Raw genomic sequence first — 19,510 nt, forward strand, 5'->3', positions numbered from 1 at the left:
TAGACGGAAACAATAACAGTAACTCTGTCACGTGGTCAGATCGTGCTAGGGACATTCAGCAGAGACGGCGCCGAGAAGATGTGATTGGTTAACACAGTTGGTCAATGTACGTTAGCTCGGGTAAGGGTAGAGTGCTGGGGTGTGTAGTACGTGGTGTCTTAGTAGTGTGATGGTGGGATTTCTGGTGGGTTATCTGAACAGCTTGGTGGGTTTTTGGGCAGGTTAGTGGTTTATCTGGACATGTTAGTGGATTAGGTTTACAAATTAGTGGGTTATTTTACAAGGTTAGTGGGGTTTTTTTTTACAAACTGGTGGGGGTTATTTTGAGAAACTGGTGGGTTATTTTGGAAAACTGGTGGGTTATTTTGGAAAACTGGTGGGTTATTTTGGAAAACTGGTGGGTTATTTTGGAAAACTGGTGGGTTATTTTGGAAAACTGGTGGGTTATTTTGAGAAACTGGTGAGTTATTTTGGAAAACTGGTGGGTTATTTTGATACACTGGTGGGTTATATAGAATGTTAATTTTTACGCTTAGAAATCTAAATTATAGCTTAGTGGGCTGCAACTAAAACAAGCTGAAGAATGTCTAGTCTATAAATATTATATCGCCAACAACGTATCCGATATTCCAAATAAAGTTTACAGACTTAAATCCATGAGGGGTTGCAGAACTTAGAATACAATTTGTGAAGAGTTGGAGAAATCCACAGCTATTAGGGAAAAGGCCGATGAAGATGGTGTAAAGATAATCCTTAAGGCTTAATTAAACTGTTATGCTAATTTTAAAAAAATCTTCATTTCCCATTAATGTATTCCTAATTAACATAAAATAATTGAGCGCAATGTTGTGACAAAATGAACAAACAACAGGGTTTCACTGAAGACTGAACTGTCGATTCTTGAGTAGCTGTTGACATATACTGATGTATTGAGAAGTATTTGTTCAATGATGAACATTTGCATGCCGCTGTCAAAAATTGTGTTTTGTTCCCGATTGTTCGCTAATTTAGCATATGAATGGAATTTTTAAAAATTGCGAGTAATTTGTGCGGTGATATTCTCTAATTTGAGGAAAATAAAATATTGTAATTAAATGCAATTATGCATTCGATTCTTAACGATATCTAACGAAAGTAATCAAGAATGGGCGGTGTTTACATAAAGGTGCAGGGCAGTGTAAATGTCATTGTTGTGTAACTCTCACGCTATTGTGTAACTGTCACACTTTTATGTAAATGTCATACTGTTGTGTAAATGTCAAACTGTTTGAATAAATGTCAAATGTTCAATACAGTGAGAGGGTAGAAATATTTCACAACGTGCAGTTAGTTAAAAATGTGTTCTTTTACGGTATATGATATTCTCTTGTTATGTTTTTTCTCATGTTATATGTTATTCTAAAGTTATATGTTATTCTAATGCTTTATGTTATTTAAATGTTATATGTTATTCTCATGTTATGTGTCATTCTAATGTCATATGTTATTCTCATGTTATATGTTATTCTAATGTTCAGTTATTCTAATATTCACAAGACGTAAACTGCCATGGTTTGCTAATCTAGCTTAAAGACAATGCACATCTCTTAATTAAACTTTTTGTTTTCGTAAACATCGATTTCTTTTAAAACAAGCAATTCATTTCTTAATATAATTTAATTTAAAAATTGTTTAAAAATTTTAGTTGTGAGTGAGCAAATTCAAGCCAGTTTTTTTAAACACATGTGTAAAACGTGCATTAATTTGATATTTTTTCAAGGAATGTACTAGAAACTCAGTCCGAAATTGCGTAATCATTTACGTTAGCAAAACATTGGACGACGCATGCGTGTTTGGATCATCCGGGTAACACATGGCATTAGATGCGCCCTAAACGTCAGTCTGCAAGAGAGGCAATGAGATGGGACAGACTCCTGGCCACACTATGTCAGTTCTAATCTATCGCTGGCCAGTTTGGCCCACGAATAAAAACCCGAGCCAGAGAGGACATAAGCCATCAATACTCAGGGACCGACTGTAATTATCTTCTAACCGGAAATAACAATGACGTATCTGGCCATATCTGAACCTGGCGTTTGGGAGGCGTTGATGGAGCGTCAGATGTAAAGCTGTTTCACCTCTAAACGTAAAGCTGTTTCACATCTAAACGTAAAGCTGTTTCACATCTAAACGTAAAGATGTTTCTTTATCAGATGTAAAGCTGTTTCACATCTAAACGTAAAGCTGTTTCACATCTAAACGTAAAGCTGTTTCACATCTAAACGTGAAGCTGTTTCACATCTAAACGTAAAGCTGTTTCACATCTAAACGTAAAGATGTTTCTTTATCAGATGTAAAGCTGTTTCACATCTAAACGTAAAGCTGTTTCACATCTAAACGTAAAGCTGTTTCACATCTAAACGTGAAGCTGTTTCAAATCTTAACGTTAAGCTGTTTCACATCTAAACGTAAAGCTGTTCCTTTATCAGATATAAATATGTTTCACATCTAAACGTAAAGCTGTTCCTTTATCAGATGTAAAACTGTTTCAAATCTAAACCTTAACCTGTTCCTTTATCAGATATAAAGCTGTTTCACATCTAAAACTAAAGCTGTTCCTTTATCTGATATAAAGCTGTTTCATTGTCAAATAGAAAGCTGCTTCATTGACAAATGTAAAGCTATTTCACTTCTAGATATAAAGCTATTTCACTGGCTAATATACAAATGTTCCACTAATGTTAAGCTGTTTCATTCCTAGTTGTAAAGCTGTCTCGTTGTATGATGTAAAGCTATTTCAATGTCTAATATACAGCTGTTTCAAAGACTGCTGTAAAGCTGTTTCACTGGCTAATTTAAAGCTATTTGACTTCCAGACGTTGTAAAGTTGTCTGATGTAAAGCTATTTCACTGTCTACAGCTGTTTCACAGACTGATGTAAAGTTGTTCCCCATTGGACAGGTGCTACGCTGTAAATGATTCTTTTGTTCTTGATGAACTCTTGCAACATCTAAGGAGGGGGGGGGGGGGGTGAGAGGGACTGGGTTTGGTCAAACAAATGCAAGAGGATTGAAAAGCTGTTTAAAAAAAATTGTTTGATTACACAAAATCTCTTCCTGGTAGAATAGCAGAAGTAGGGGAAGGTTAACTTCAGATGGTCTCTGACAGATGACACTGATGGTACCCCCCTCCCTTACAACAAATGGTGCTTAACTAATCTTGTTACATCACAGTTTTGTACAGGAAATGTTGGTTTTACTGTTTTACAAACAATGCAAACATAAAAAAAGATTAAACACAGACTTTAGTATTGAAACAGAGCAGTGTTTTTTCTACTTTATCTACTGATATAGTTTTTTTTTACATTATTCTTCACAGTAGTCCTGATTTGAGTTAGTTAATTAATTCGTAATATTCAATTTATTTGTGGTAATTTTTTTTTATTTTACTGTATAAACGTGTATACTTTTTAATGAATAAAAGTGTCTACTTTTTACTGATGAGACGTATATCTAGCTTCTACTGACTAGACGTATATCTACTTTCTACTGGACTAGAAGTATACCTACTTTCTACTGGATTAGACGTATGTCTACTTTATTACCTGCCTAGCTATAGTCTATCTTCTCCCCACAGCTGGTGTACAGCCTCAGCCGTGAAATCGCCGTCTACTGCTGTATGAGTATGGGAATCGGCGGAGTCTGTGACTCCTTTGCTCTGAGAGACGAGCTGCGGACGCTGGGCTGCAAGGTCTTTGACCTGGTGCAGCTGTGTAAACGGAGGTTGATGCCGCTGCTGTTGAGGTCAGTTAATGGTCAAAGTTTGAACAAAGCTGGCGGGATATGGAAGTTTGATCGATTGTCTGTCATAACTCATTTATGTACAAGTTACAGCGGTTCTATTGAATTCCCTTTTATATCACCACCACCACCATCATCGTCATTATCAACATCATAACTAGTATCAGTAGCACGATTTAGTTCCCTACAAAAACATAAACTTACTTAAGCCACACCATCAAAATCTGCAGTGTTTACCTCGCCGTCACCAACATCATCACTATTTACAACCACCACCAACATCATCACCATTTGCACCCACCAACAATATCACCACCAACACCACCATCACCATTTACACACACCACCACCACCACTAACACGATTACTATTTACAACAGCCATAAATATCATCACCATTTACACTCACCACCAGCATCATTACTATTTACACCCACCAACGCCACAAAAAACCTTTTTCAACCACAATCATCACCACCATTTAACCCCCGCCAACATCACCACCATTTACACCCACACCCACATAATCATTATTTAAACCCACACCCACATCATCACTATTTAAACCCACACCAACATCATCACTATTTACACCCACACCAACATCATCACTATTTACACCCACACAAACATCATCACTATTTACACCCACACCAACACCATCACCATTTACACCCACACCAACATCATCACTATTTACACCCACACCAACATCATCACCATTTACACCCACACCAACATCATCACTATTTACACCCACACCAACATCATCACCATTTACACCCACACCAACATCATCACTATTTACACCCACACCAACACCATCACCATTTACACCTACACCAACATCATCACTATTTACACCCTCACCAACATCATCACCATTTATCCCCACCAAAATCACCGCCATTTAACCCCCACCAACATGATCACCATTTACACCCACACCAACATCATCACTGTTTACACCCTGAACAACATCATCACCATTTAACTCACCAGCAAACGCTCTAAAGAGGAGGAGAGAGAGGACCTGGAGAGGTTGTACCGGATCTTTGTTGGGTGTCTGGAGATGTTGCAGGCTGAGTTCATCCGCTCCATCACACTACAGTCGCTGTTTCCTTTATGGGACAGTAAGTATCCAGTCCATTACACTACTGTTTCCTCTATGGGACAGTAAGTATCCAGTCCATCACACTACTGTTTCCTCTATGGGACAGTAAGTATCCAGTCCATCACACTACTGTTTCCTCTATGGGACAGTAAGTATCCAGTCCATCACACTACAGTCGCTGTTTCCTTTATGGGACAGTAAGTATCCAGTCTATCACACTACTGTTTCCTCTATGGGACAGTAAGTTTGCCACATCTTTAACTATCTAATGCCATCTCAAGACATTTTTTATAGTTCTTTTAAATGATCATAGGACAAATGATCTGAGACAAAATGTCCAAGTCAAAACATCTCACGTACAAATGATCTGAGGATAAAATATATCAGGACAAAGGTATCATGGACAAATGATCTCAGACAAAACATCATCAAAAACAAAAGATCATTTGTCCTGTCACCGTTTGAACTGTATCTGGCCTTCCCACCCCAAACGTATTGAGTACTTCTAAATATTAACATGATGTTTCAATCATATATATATATATATATATATATATATATATATATATATATATATATATATATATATATATATATATATATATATATAAACAATATAAAGGAAAAAAGTTATTTCAAAAAGTCTTTGTATATATATATATATATTTACATATATATATATATATATGTAACGAGCGAACAGTTACCCTGCTCGCAGCGCCACATGTAACCTTCCTGAGTCTATCCTGCCCGACAACGCCAATTGTAACGAGTTGAACCACTCATGCTACACAACATCGACTACAGTAGAAAGACTCGAAGATGCAGGTTCGCTATTGATCCTTTTATTACATGAATCAAGAAATGCTTCAATATAACACAATGAATCAACAGAGATGTTTCACAATAATAGTCTGAATCAACTGACCCCCTAACAGTCCTCACTAGGCTTTATATAACTGAATCCACATGTCTATAATCCTTCTTAACACAATATAACCAACTTGAGTATTGTCACGCAGACTGACTGATCTAAAGCAAGCGATGAAACGGAAAGGGCCTCGAAACGGGAAGAGAGCGAGTTCTGTCGTCCCCTCCTATTTATGCCTTGAAATCGTAGTCGTACTTGTCTCCATTTCCGTAATCGATACTTGTAATCGATGTATCCGAATACTACTGTCGCAGTTTCTGACGTACCGTCCGATTCACTAAAACATCTGCGTCCCATCCATCAAAGTTGACAGCTCGTCTGAAACTTCTCATACCGTTTCCCAAAATAGCACGCGTTGCCTTTGAGATTGTTATCAGACCGACTTCAATAAGCCACCTGCTATCGGTTACATCAGACTTTATACTGCGTCTCGGCTTATCGTTCGTTATCAGATTTGTAACTAGTGGCTAGGCCTACCCTAGTCACATCCACCCCTGCCTTTTTTTGTGTGTTTTCAACCACAAACAACGCCTGGCAGGTGCACTCCTCCAGAGTCAATCGCACAATCGTAAAAAAATTTTATTGTTCCACTCACTGTCCACGACGTTCCATTCGTATACGATTGACAGTTCTACCTATTTCACATATCAACTGTGTCTACATCCTCTTCCTGAGACACAAAACAGTTCTAGAATTCACATCCACCCTTTCCATTTGGTGCCTTCACCAGTTCACTTCTATAGCTCTTTGAACAGTCTGTTTTCATACCAGCGCGACCATGAAAGAATTGATGGTTGCTGACAAAAAATTTCGTATTCCTTCTGTTCCTTAAACTTCTCCGCGGACCACTTATCTGATGGTCTACTGTCTCTCTGCTTCTGGAGGGACCGGGATCCTCATTGTTGCCGGTATCCTCCCGTTGCGTATCGCGGTTGTTCTGTTGATGGTGATATGGTTCCGGAATGGGTATGTGACTTTCCGTTATAACTTCCGGTTCCCTAATTGTCTTGGGTTTCTCTGTGTGTAACTGCTCTTCTTGCCTATTCCAATATTTCTTTAATTGAGCAATATTCGCCCACCGATCCGGTTTGGCGTGATCGATGGGTCTTATCTTAAAGGGGCCACCTGCTACTTTAGGCATCTCCACGACTTGCCATATCTCCTGTCCCCAGAGATCGTGGATTTTGTTTCTGCCTAACGGGTGGCTACGCAGTAATACCCTGTCATTCAGTTTGAGTGGCGGGTCCTTTGTCTGTACCGGCGGTTCCCTTCGCCGTGCTTCATGTTCTAGTCTTTCCTGTACTACCCTGTACATTTCTCTAATTCTTCTCATATGTTCATTCACATATTCCAGTGCGGTGTATGAGCCAGTCATACTCTCCTTTTTTCCTAAGAACAAATCAAGAGGGAGTCGAGCCTCCCGTCCGAACAGCAACATGTATGGCGTAAAGCCGGTTGTGGCATGGGGTGTGCAGTTGTATAGATATACCAACTCTGGGAGAAAATCAGGCCAACGTTTTTTCTGTTCAGGTTCTAGCGTACGCAGCAAATCATGCATGCTGCGGTTGAACCGTTCACACTGTCCGTTTCCTTTCGGATTAAATGTGGTTGTTCTGGATTTGTTGATCCCGTAGTGGCTGCACAGTTGGTTAATTACTTCTGACTCGAAAGCCCTTCCTTGGTCAGAATGTAATTGTCTTGGTATGCCATATTTGATGAACCAATGTTCTATTAAGACCTTTGCCACTGTTTTGGCAGTCTGATCTCGCGTGGGCACCGCCACCGTCCATTTGGTGAATACATCAGTCATTACCAACACATGTTCCGTCCCATCCGATGATTGCTCCAACGACGTAAAGTCCATAGCCACAATCTCTAGTGGTTTTGTCGCTAATAGGTGTCCCGATGGCTGTCTCATTTTGACAACTGGCATTTTCGCATGCTGACACCTCACACAAGCCTCACAATGGCGTTTGACCTCCATTTCCATATTGGGCCAGTAACACCTCCGTCGTAATATTTTGTGCGTCCTGTCCTGACCCTGGTGTCCTGCCCTGTCATGTGCCAACCTTAGCACTTCTTCTCTTAACTGTCCAGGCACCACCACCTGGTGTATTGTCCCATCAATTTGGTCATGAATTCTCCGTATGAGAACACCATCCTCTATACTGAGACGGTCCCACTGACTCAGTATTTTCTTTGTTTCTCGACCAAATTGTTCTCTTTCCCTTCTTCCTGGGAATTTTTGTTCCTGGACGTATTTCAATAGCGGTTGTAAGCCACTATCCGTTCTCTGGGCATCTCTTATCTTTTGGTGATTAAGGCAATTAAAATCACTATTGTCCATATGTTCGGGCTCTGTGGATATGTGCTCCACCCCGGTCTGCCCGTTCTGCATCACTTGTACCCCATGAGGGATATCTGTTGACGCTCTGACCTCACATATTCCTGTCAGCGTTTCTTCCTCATCACCCGGTTTCTCGTAAGGATTCCTTGATAAAGCGTCCGCATTGCCATTGGACCGCCCCGGGCGATATTTTATCACCAGGTCAAAGAGTGCCAATTCTGCTGCCCATCGCTGTTCGATGGATCCTAGCTTTGCTGTCTTTAGGTGACTCAAGGGGTTATTGTCAGTGTATACCACACATTTAGCACCTAAGAGATAGTCCCTGAATTTTTCAGTCACAGCCCATTTTAATGTCAAAAGTTCTAGTTTCATGGCGCTGTAATTTGTCATGTTCTTCTCTGATTCCTTCAGAGCTCGACTGGCATACGCAATAACCCTGAAACCTTGCTTTTGTTGTTGTGATAGCACAGCTCCCAGGCCTTTAGAGCTGGCGTCAATTTCTAACCGAAATGGTTTGTCAAAGTCCGCGTAACCCAATATCGGTGCCTCTGTCAAAGCCTTTTTCAAGAGTTTAAACGAGTTCAGGCATTCATCAGTCCATAGTTCACCTATCAGGTGTGTTTTACCTTTCTTTTTCTCCTTACTGTGTTTCTTTGTCATTTTGTTTACCAAGTCATGCAATGGTGCGGCAATTTTTGCAAAACCCGGCACAAATTTTCTATAATAGGAAGCAAAGCCCAAGAATGACCTGACCTCTACCGTAGTTGTTGGTTGTTTCCATTCTTTAACAGCTGCAATTTTATCTGGGTCAGTGGCGATGCCATCCGACGAAATCACGTAACCCAAAAAATGTACCGATTTCAAACCAAAGCAGCATTTGTCTGGGTTCAGCTTTACTCCTATCTCCCTAAGACGGAGAAACACTTGTTCTAATCTTTTTAGATGGTCCTCCCAAGTTTTTGAGTAAACTAGAATATCATCCAAATACACCAACATTATTTGAAATAGAAAGTCACTCATAGCACTCTGCATTACTCGCTGGAATGTAGCAGGTGCATTAGTTAGACCAAACGGCATACGGGTCCACTCGTACAGTCCCAGTGGAGAAATAAATGCAGTTTTATGTTGATCGTTGGGGTGCATGGCCACTTGGTGGTAGCCACTAGCCAAATCCAAGGTAGAAAAAAATCTTGCTCCCCCCAACGCATCAAGACATTCATCAATACGAGGCAAGGGGAATGCATCCCTTCTCGTGATATTGTTCAATTTCCGGTAATCACAACACAGTCTTATCTCCCCTGACTTCTTTTTTACCACTACTATCGGTGCCGCATACGGGCTCGTACTGGTTGTAATAATTCCCTTTTCTAGTAGATCATTCAGGTGTGCCTTCACCGCCGAGTAGTGACTCGGTGGCAATCTTCGATAAGGTTGCGCCACTGGCTTGTCTTGTAGTAAGGGTATCTGGTGTTTGATTACTTCCGTGTACCCCAAATCACCCTCATACGAGGCAAATACATCCCTGTATTTATTCAGTAATTCATTTAATTTTGGGTCTTCAGTTTCCGGGAATATATATGATCGGCCACCCCTTTTCTTCACCTCGGCCGTCACATTGACCGACCTAATTGTTACTTCATTACTACTGGTATTGATCAGTTCGATGCACTGTGCCGACCTTTGTACCTCGACGTTCTGTGGTACTCCTACCAGAGTATTAGGCGGTATAAAAATTTCTTCATCCAAAACATTTGCCACTAATCCTTGAACTAGTCCATTTTCCGCTGATGTGTATGTCCGCAGTAACACGACGCCTGCCCTCAGTGCGGCGCCACATGGTTCTATCATCACATCACCATTCACGCTTCTATCACCAATTTGTAATGTGATTGCCTTGACCGTGTTTGCCGGGACTGCTGTCCTTCCTCTGGTCTTGGCAAACCTGGCCAACTTGGATCCCCGACCTGGTGTGGTCGATCCGACAATATTTGTAAGAAATTCTGGCAACTGGCCAAGAATATTCATGCCCAACAGGCAAGGTATATTTGACACATTTGTCTCTAGGTTGTGTTTCGTAACGAACACCCCAACCTGCTTCAACCTATGTCCTGCCACCACGACATCCGCCAGAAAATAACCACAGTATGGAATGGTTAGTCCATTAGCTGCCGTCAGGCGCATGCATGTGTCAGACCTCAACCTATGGTCTTTTCCTTTCATCCATTTGGTGTAAAAATTTTCCGTGATTGTCGTCACCTGGGAGCCTGTATCCACAATTGCCTTCACCGCGATGTCCCCAATCGTAATCACCATTTCGGGACAGACTCCCATCATTTTGCTTCTTGGGCCATACCCTCGCCCCTCTGTAGCCTGGCCCTGCCTTACAGAGGACGACCGTTTCCCTGGCAGTACCGTGCCATATGTCCGGGTTGTGAACAAGACAAACAAATTGGTCGACCGTCGGCCGTCCATTGGAGTGATGGCTTGGCCGGACGCGGCCGTCCAACCCGTCCCTGTTTTGTACCGTTCTTTTCCTGATTCTCAGCTGTTGACCTGCTTTCCAACCACTTCAAGCGTTGGTCAACCTTATCTAGGTGGGCCAACAGTTGAGCCATCATGGTCTCAATCGTGTCGGCCCCTGTGGGTGGGGATTGTCTCTGTTCAGGCACAGCGACTTTGTCCACCGAACAGTTTGATTGGTCCTCATCCTCGGACCTGCGGATCGCTGAGTTCCTGACCTGAAGGAAGGTCAACTGCGGTTCTTTGTGGACCTCCTCTTTCAACTCTCTTCTTAGGATCGGGGTTGCCAGCCCCTCAATGAAATGGTCCCTCAGTAGGCGTACATCAATGTCCGGTGTTTTGACCTTTACCGAATCAAAGGCCCTATTCATCCGGTGTGAGTACTCCATCACACTCTCCGCCATTCTCTGCCTTAAGCCTACGAACCCTGCCAGCAGTTGCGATCCCGACCGTCTCTCCCCAAAGGTCTCCATAATCAGATCCAGCACCTTATCCGGATCTGATTGGATGGTTTTATCATGGCATTTGACCTCTGCCCTAACCGTCTCTCCTATGCTGCCCATCAGCAGTCTTAATCTTTCCTCTGGTGACATGCCTCTCGAGGCCCAGGCCGCTTTGACCTCTTCACTGAACCTGTTGGTTAAAGTGGGATCACCGTCCCCGTAAAATTTGTTAATGTGGGACTCTCTGGGTAGGACCACTATATGGGTCTGCTTCTCGTCCAGAGTAGACATTTTATTCCGTAAGTAAAACAAAAGAGTTCTTTCTTACCGTGTGTATATGAAAAAATTTTCCTCGATTTTCACAGTTCCTGAATGTCCGAATTCACATACACACAAAACACAGTTATGCACAAGGTTGACTATGGGTGCCTAAAACGGCAAGTCTAGTTTAATTCATCCTGGTCCGACGACGCCAATTGTAACGAGCGAACAGTTACCCTGCTCGCAGCGCCACATGTAACCTTCCTGAGTCTATCCTGCCCGACAACGCCAATTGTAACGAGTTGAACCACTCATGCTACACAACATCGACTACAGTAGAAAGACTCGAAGATGCAGGTTCGCTATTGATCCTTTTATTACATGAATCAAGAAATGCTTCAATATAACACAATGAATCAACAGAGATGTTTCACAATAATAGTCTGAATCAACTGACCCCCTAACAGTCCTCACTAGGCTTTATATAACTGAATCCACATGTCTATAATCCTTCTTAACACAGTATAACCAACTTGAGTATTGTCACGCAGACTGACTGATCTAAAGCAAGCGATGAAACGGAAAGGGCCTCGAAACGGGAAGAGAGCGAGTTCTGTCGTCCCCTCCTATTTATGCCTTGAAATCGTAGTCGTACTTGTCTCCATTTCCGTAATCGATACTTGTAATCGATGTATCCGAATACTACTGTCGCAGTTTCTGACGTACCGTCCGATTCACTAAAACATCTGCGTCCCATCCATCAAAGTTGACAGCTCGTCTGAAACTTCTCATACCGTTTCCCAAAATAGCACGCGTTGCCTTTGAGATTGTTATCAGACCGACTTCAATAAGCCACCTGCTATCGGTTACATCAGACTTTATACTGCGTCTCGGCTTATCGTTCGTTATCAGATTTGTAACTAGTGGCTAGGCCTACCCTAGTCACATATATATATATATATATATATATATATATATATATATATATATATATATATATATATATATATATATATTTAAATTTAAAATTTTTTTTTATTTATATATGTATGTATATGCATACAAAGACTTCTATTCTTGCTAGTTAAAACTAGACAAAGATTCTAGACGTAATCTTGATCTAGAAACCAGACTAAGATTCTAGTCTTGATCTAGAAACCAGACTAAGATTCTAGTCTTGATCTAGAAACCAGACTAAGATTCTAGTCTTGATCTAGAAACCAGACTAAGATTCTAGTCTTGATCTAGAAACCAGACTAAGATTCTAGTCTTGATCTAGAAACCAGACTAAGATTCTAGTCTTGATCTAGAAACCAGACTAAGATTCTAGTCTTGATCTAGAAACCAGACTAAGATTCTAGTCTTGATCTATAAACCAGACTAAGATTCTAGTCTTGATCTAGAAACCAGACTAAGATTCTAGTCTGCCAGATAAAAACCAGCTGTTGAATTGATTGATCGACCAGACATTTTGTGACCTCTGGGACTGTAAGGCCGACACGTCACTTCCTGGACTAGTCGATTCTCCAAACTTTCGTCAGGACACACTGGAATCTTCTAGTAGAGCACTATTCAATTATTCCAACAGTTTATGAATCATCGAAAAATGTTTATTTTACCTTCTTGTACTTTTCTCAGTAATAATCACCATGGTTAATTTTTTTGAGTCAATTCAGCTTTAATTAGTACCTGACTAAACAAATTTGATAAAGTAATGACGGCTGGTCATGGTGTTGACCACACTATACCTACCAATGTCAAGGTCGGATATAGATGCGTTGAAGTCTGTGGACGCTCCCCGGGTCTGCCCAGCTTTGACCTACTTAAGGAAATTAGGTGACCGGGCATAGAGCTGACCACACTATTTCTCGATATGCCGAGTTAGTTAAAACCGATAAACTCTACTTCATCTGCCCTATGGATCTGGGGCAAGAAAATAGTACGCTTTAAAAAAATGCTTTTTACACAATAAAAGTTGTGTCACATGACCTAGACTCTAAGACAGTTGTATTATCGTAATAAAATTGTTGTATACCAATCAACAATTGGAGACCATAGTTTTAATAATGTGCATGTTCCCATCTAGACTAAGATCTCTTTTTTGTTCCCATATACACCAATAATAGGTCCCTTGCATGTTCGCATCTAGACCAACACATGTTCCCGTCTGTTCCCATCTAGACCAACACTTGTTCCCGTCTATGTTCCCCAGGTTCCACTGCCCTCATCCAGACTGGCATCAGCGAGTGCTTGGCTCACAAAAAATGCACGGCCGGGACAGAACTGACAGACAACTCTAGCCTAGAGAGGAAGCTCGCGGACCGGGAAGAGTTCTCTTATTTAGAACGGTAATTCGGTTATTGAAAATTGCGGCGAAGTTTTGTGGAACTAATCTTCACTTGTTGAAAGATTAATTGGTATCGGGTAAATTGAATCGAAATAAAACTGGGTTCAAAGCAGAAAATTACAAACCAGACAGACATTTTGGAAAAAGTAGAAATAGACCTAAAAAGTTGTGTTAGCAATTAAGCTAAAAAGTGCATACTGAGATTGGCGGACGTTGATCTAGTTGGTAATAAAAAAAAACATCAACTTTGTCATTATATAAAAATTATACGGAGCACAGTTAGTTCCAATTAATAATCGGTGTAATCAATTGGTAGTAATTGTAGTACTTTTTATATTTCAAGTCTAGTTTTATATGCATGCATACAAATTATACCAATAAAATACCTGGAAACTAAAATTAATGTTGTAAATAATAATAGTTATACTGTTATACTATTAAAATAATAAAAGAAAGGATAGACTACTATATTAAAAATGCACTATTACTTGATATGCCGAGGTCACAGAAACAGGTTAACTATGCTTCATTTGCCTCAAAGACCGTCAGGCTCGAATAAGGAACTTAATATTAAAATTATACGGGTCTAATTGACCCACTTAGTGTTAGAATAGGGTTAAAAGCAGAATTTTTATTTTAAAATAGTTTAATTTCCGCTTGTTGATTTACATTATTTTCTGAGACTTAAAACAATGCAAATTAAAAAAATAAAAATAAAATATGCCAAATAAAAAAAACTAAACCAAATTCAGCTCGTGAGAAGGCCAACAACTTAGCTAATTATAAATGATTGAAATTTAGAAAAGTTAATTAAGTTGGTGTCAGCTTTGTGACGCGTCTCTAAACAAAAAAAAAATTAAAATGTGAAAATAAAATTTCATGAATATTCATCGGCGCTGAATAATTTGTACCCCCCCCCTCCCCCACCCCAGGAAAGTGGCCACCCTACAGGAGATGTGCTACGCCACAAGTCAAATGATGGACGTGAACCCATGGGACTATAAGCCGGACATGGATCATACGAAGATTGGTGAGTACTGACTGTCACCTCGGACATGGATCATACGAAGATTGGTGAGTACTGACTGTCACCTCGGACATGGATCATACTAAGATTGGTGAGTACCGACTGTCACCTACTCATACATTACTTTCTCATATGCAAATGAGCCATCACACGGATGAGATCTTTACGCCGGCGGTAGAAAGGAAATCGATGGTATGCTAATCTTGCTAGTAACTGAAAAGTATTTTCATATTGAATTTTTTTTACTTGAAGAACTTAAAGAGTGATAAAATATTTGCTCTTTTTCTCTAGTGTGGCGAGCAGAGGCGTTGGCAGGGTGTGTTAGGTAGGGTTACAACACCCACATGGGCACTTACCCCCTCCCCCTGCTGCCCCCCCCCCCCTTCCCCCCTGCCACCCAAACGACAGCTGTCTCATGTTAAATTAGAGCTATAGGTTGTTTTACACACACGCACACACATACACGCACGCATAAACACGCACAATCACACACACACGCATACATTCACGCACGCACACATATGGATAAAAAGTGACCCCTAATTAACAAAATCTTGCCTACGCCACTGGGCATGAACGTACACTATAGATAAGAATGAAATGTTAAAATACAGGGTTTATTTCTCTGTTTGCACTCATAGAGTCACTCACCCGCGCATTTTTTCTTAGTGACCGCGCGGTAAACTGAGTTTTAATTAAAAACTTAATCAATCTTGAACTATTACTTTACGCATGGGGAGCCCATCCCACACTTTGAGAAGCACTGGTGTATAGAGTTGATAACTAGATTCATGCCTATTGATTGTCTTAAATCTATAGCCCAAGCACACAGTAGCAACACATGAAAATAATTAAGTAGTTACTAGAGAACTACTCCCCACACAAGTAATTAAATCGTAGCTGAGTAGACGTACCAAAACGGAAACTTGATAGCTTTATAATCTAAAGGTTGTAGCGATAATTCAAACTTCAATAGGAAGGGCTGTGGTGGGGAGTGTCTTTGTTATAAACTATAAGACTCAATTTGAGTTGAATTGGAAAAAAAACCAATAACATTTTATCCATTAATCGATAATTTCTTAGAGGGTTTTAATCGTTTGATAGCTAGTTAAAAATATTTGATCCGTTCATTTATGCTGGCTAATTAAAAATATTTGCTTTGTTAATTTATGCTGGCCAATTAAAAAGCGTCATTCATTGATTTATACCGGCTAATTAAAAATATTTAATTCTTTTATTTATGCAGGCTAAAATTCCTTAATTTATGCTGGCTAATAAAAATATATTAGATTTGTTAATTCATGCTGGATTATTAAAAATATTTAATCCGTTAATTTGTGCTGGCTAATTAAAACGGTTCGTTAATTTCCCCACAGATATTGACACGCCAGATGTTGAACAAGACGCTCCTTCTCTAGCTGTCGCTCATGTACGTGTTCGTACGTAGTCAGGTTTCTGTATGTGCAGTAGGGTCTAGGTTTTATGTCAATAGGTTGTCAGGTTTGTGTATGTGCAGTAGGTTGCTAGGCTTTATGTCAATAGGTTGTCAGGTTTGTGTATGTGCAGTAGGTTGCTAGGCTTTATGTCAATAGGTTGTCAGGTTTGTGTATGTGCAGTAGGTTGCTAGGCTTTATGTCAATAGGTTGTCAGGTTTGTGTACGTGTTCGTACGTAGTCAGGTTTCTGTATGTGCAGTAGGTTGCTAGGTTTTATGTCAATAGGTTGTCAGGTTTGTGTATGTGCAGTAGGTTGCCAGTTTTTATGTCAATAGGTGTCAGGTTTCTGTATGTGCAGTAGGTTGCTAGTTTTTATGTCAATAGGTTGTCAGGTTTGTGTTCGTACGTAGTCAGGTTTCTGTATGTGCAGTAGGTTGCTAGGTTTTATGTCAATAGGTTGTCAGGTTTGTGTACGTGTTCGTACGTAGTCAGGTTTCTGTGCAGTAGGTTGCTTGGTTTTATATCATTAGGTTGTCAGGTTTGTGTATGTGTTCGTACGTAGTCAGGTTGCTGTATGTGCATTTCTGTAGGTTGTCAGATTTGTGTAATTGCTTGTACGTAGTCAGGTTGAAAAAAATATGTGGTGGTTGTTTTTTTTAAATAATATCTTATGAGCTATTAGGTTTTCATATTTTTTATGTGTAGTGGGTTGTCATAATTGTGTATGTGTCAGTTTGTTGCAAGGTTTTGTGTCAGTAAGTTTCAGGATTTTGTATATGTCAGTTTACTGTCAGGTTTCAGTGTGTTTTAGTATGTTACATTTTTTAGTAGGTTTACAGATTGTTAGTAAATTGTCAGTGTGTATGGGTTAGTATGTTGTCGGTATTTGTATATAGGAATAGAATAGTCATGTTTTTGTTAGGGTAAAAAATACTAAGATAAGTTACATAAATTAGAAATCTTAGAAATTAATGTATGTGTAAAATATGTGTCGATTCATCTTTTACGTTGGCTACTTTCCCAATCCTTTTAATATCTTTTACCATCAGGATACAATAACGTTGGCCAGATCAAAACGCCGATAACTTGCGAAAAATCTCTAAAACTTATATAAAAGTTCGCCAAACAAGTAACATCAATAATCCCTTTAAATCTAAAAAAACCATTTAAACAGTTAATATTTGTTGGGTGTAACACAGTGGATAAATACAATAAAAATTAAATTAAATTTTAAAAAGAAAGTTAAATACAAATATTTAATGTAAATTGAAATTTTAAAACTGTTAACGGAACTGCCAAGCTTATAGGACGCACAATAGTTGGGGATAAAAGTTGTGTAAACAAAAAACCCTGACCAAACCTAGCTCGCCACAGATAGAATCCAATCTAGGAACCCACTCCCTCCCTCACCACCTCCCCCCTTCGTTTCATTGGTTGTGTCTACACAATTTGTCTAGAATTTTACAAGATGACTGTCTGAAACAGCGCCCTCCCCGTCCCCCTACCCGTCCCATTTATAGATTTCCTCTCACTCTGCAGAAGACTTAAATACACACTCCTGACCTTAGCCCCGTAACGTTCACCAGAAGAAAGAATTGGAACTCCGGGAGATTGTACATCACGGGTTGTGTCTCAGAGAGATTGCACATCCTGGGATGTGTCTCAGAGAGATTGTACATCACGTAATCTGTCTCAGAAAGATTGCACATCCCGGGATGTGTCTGAGAGAGATTGCACATCCCGGGTTGTGTCTCAGAGAGATTGCACGTCACGTGATGTGTCTCAGAGAGATTGTACATCCTGGGATGTGTCTCAGAGAGATTGCACATCACGGGATGTGTCTCAGAGAGATTGCACATCCTGGAATGTCTTAGAGAGATTGCACATCACGGGATGTGTCTCAGAAAGATTGTACATCCTGGGATGTGTCTCAGATAGATTGCACATCCTGGGATGTGTCTCAGAGAGATTGCACATCACGTTATCTGTCTCAGAAAGATTGCACATCACGGGATGGTTGTGTCTCAGAGAGATTGCACATCACGGGATGGTAGTGTATGTTAAAAGGACCCATGCTTAATAGGATCAAATTTCAATACCCCAACCCCCGCAATACTCCAGAGTTTCTTTCAGGCATCTCTTCGGGTGGTGGTGAGGTGGGGGGGGGGGGGGGGTCTTCCCGAATAACTTCTGCCCCCCCCCGAAAGAAAAATAATTTATATAGAAAATATATACTTTTACCAGTACGCCCCCCCCCCCCGAAAATTTCAAGTGCCCCCCGGAGAAAAAAATTCTGAAAGAAACACTTCAGGCCACCCTCTAGAATTTGATGTTTAGCGCATGCGCAGTCACAAGTTAATCTTTGACCGTCAAACCAAGGAAGAAAACTTTGACTGTGTGAATTTCTGGCTTGTGAAACCCGCGACTGTTTCTAGAATAAAAGCAAGGGATCCTTATTGATTGATGGGGCAGGGGGGGGGGGGGAACTAGGTGGGGCAGCGTGTGTGAGAAGTGGGTGGGGGGGGTGAGACGGGCGAGAGGGGAAAATAAATATACGGAGGTAAAACAATAAGGAGGGAGGTTGGGGTGGGAGTGACGTGAGATCGGTAAATACTGGAGGAGCGAGGGTTCAACATGGCAGTGGGTCACGTGGTCTCAGTGTCTGGAGCCGGAGAATGTCTTCGACAAACCGGAAGTTAGCGGCCATTGTAGATTTTGTGTGCGCGTCCGTTTGTTTGAAGTTTGAGTGCGGTTTTATCTATATTATACACGTGATTTGATCTATGGAGATTTGATGTTAGGTTGCAGACGTGATTTGATCTATGTCACGAACGTGATCAGAGCTAGGCTTTCCCTGGGTTCGCGTGATCTGCCGTAAGCACGTGCCACTGTGGTATGATCTCACAGCGCGTGCCATTTCGCCTGAATATCGCGTGCCAGATATTTTTCCACGGTTAACACCATTGTTTCTTTTGAGGAGATAAGACTAGATGGAAAGCAAAGTCTACTTGTAAGGGAAATACCAGACCTGATTCATCTCCTTACTGCATTATTCAACATCACAGAGCTAAACAGATTTGATACCTGATCTTATTAGATCATAATTTAAGAGAAGACATTAATTTGCATAGGAGATTAGACGTAAATGGAACACTAGATCTATATCTTGAACGTAAACTCTTCTAGATCTACCTCAAATATTCTTCTGTTTTTCAAGTGAGGAATTTTTAAAGTGTTCCATTTCTGCGGCTAAAAATACGTATTAGAATTAGTTGTAGGTTTTATCTTCGTATTGTTTATTTCGAT

The 19,510-nt window shown here is 40.5% G+C and overlaps 1 protein-coding gene across 4 annotated transcripts in view; it reads left to right on the forward strand.

The window, feature by feature from the left end:
- The window catches only part of LOC131929685 (regulator of G-protein signaling 9-binding protein), a 62,032-nt gene that overhangs the window by 38,737 nt on the left and 3,785 nt on the right, over window positions 1-19,510 (forward strand). For 2 of the 4 annotated variants that reach the window (XM_059286013.1, XM_059286014.1), the window contains exons 3-7: window positions 3,616-3,782; window positions 4,782-4,912; window positions 13,608-13,743; window positions 14,675-14,772; window positions 16,146-16,198. In XM_059286013.1, coding sequence (XP_059141996.1) covers window positions 3,616-3,782; window positions 4,782-4,912; window positions 13,608-13,743; window positions 14,675-14,772; window positions 16,146-16,198 — 585 coding nt within the window. Of the gene's footprint in view, window positions 1-3,615; window positions 3,783-4,781; window positions 4,913-13,607; window positions 13,744-14,674; window positions 14,773-16,145; window positions 16,209-19,510 lie in introns of all 4 variants that reach the window. The other 2 variants (XM_059286015.1, XM_059286016.1) reach the window with 2 other exon arrangements.

The sequence above is a fragment of the Physella acuta genome, unplaced genomic scaffold, assembly GCF_028476545.2.
Source record: "Physella acuta isolate Inbredline_101_S28 unplaced genomic scaffold, ASM2847654v3 ptg001662l, whole genome shotgun sequence".
NCBI lineage: Eukaryota > Metazoa > Mollusca > Gastropoda > Physidae > Physella > Physella acuta.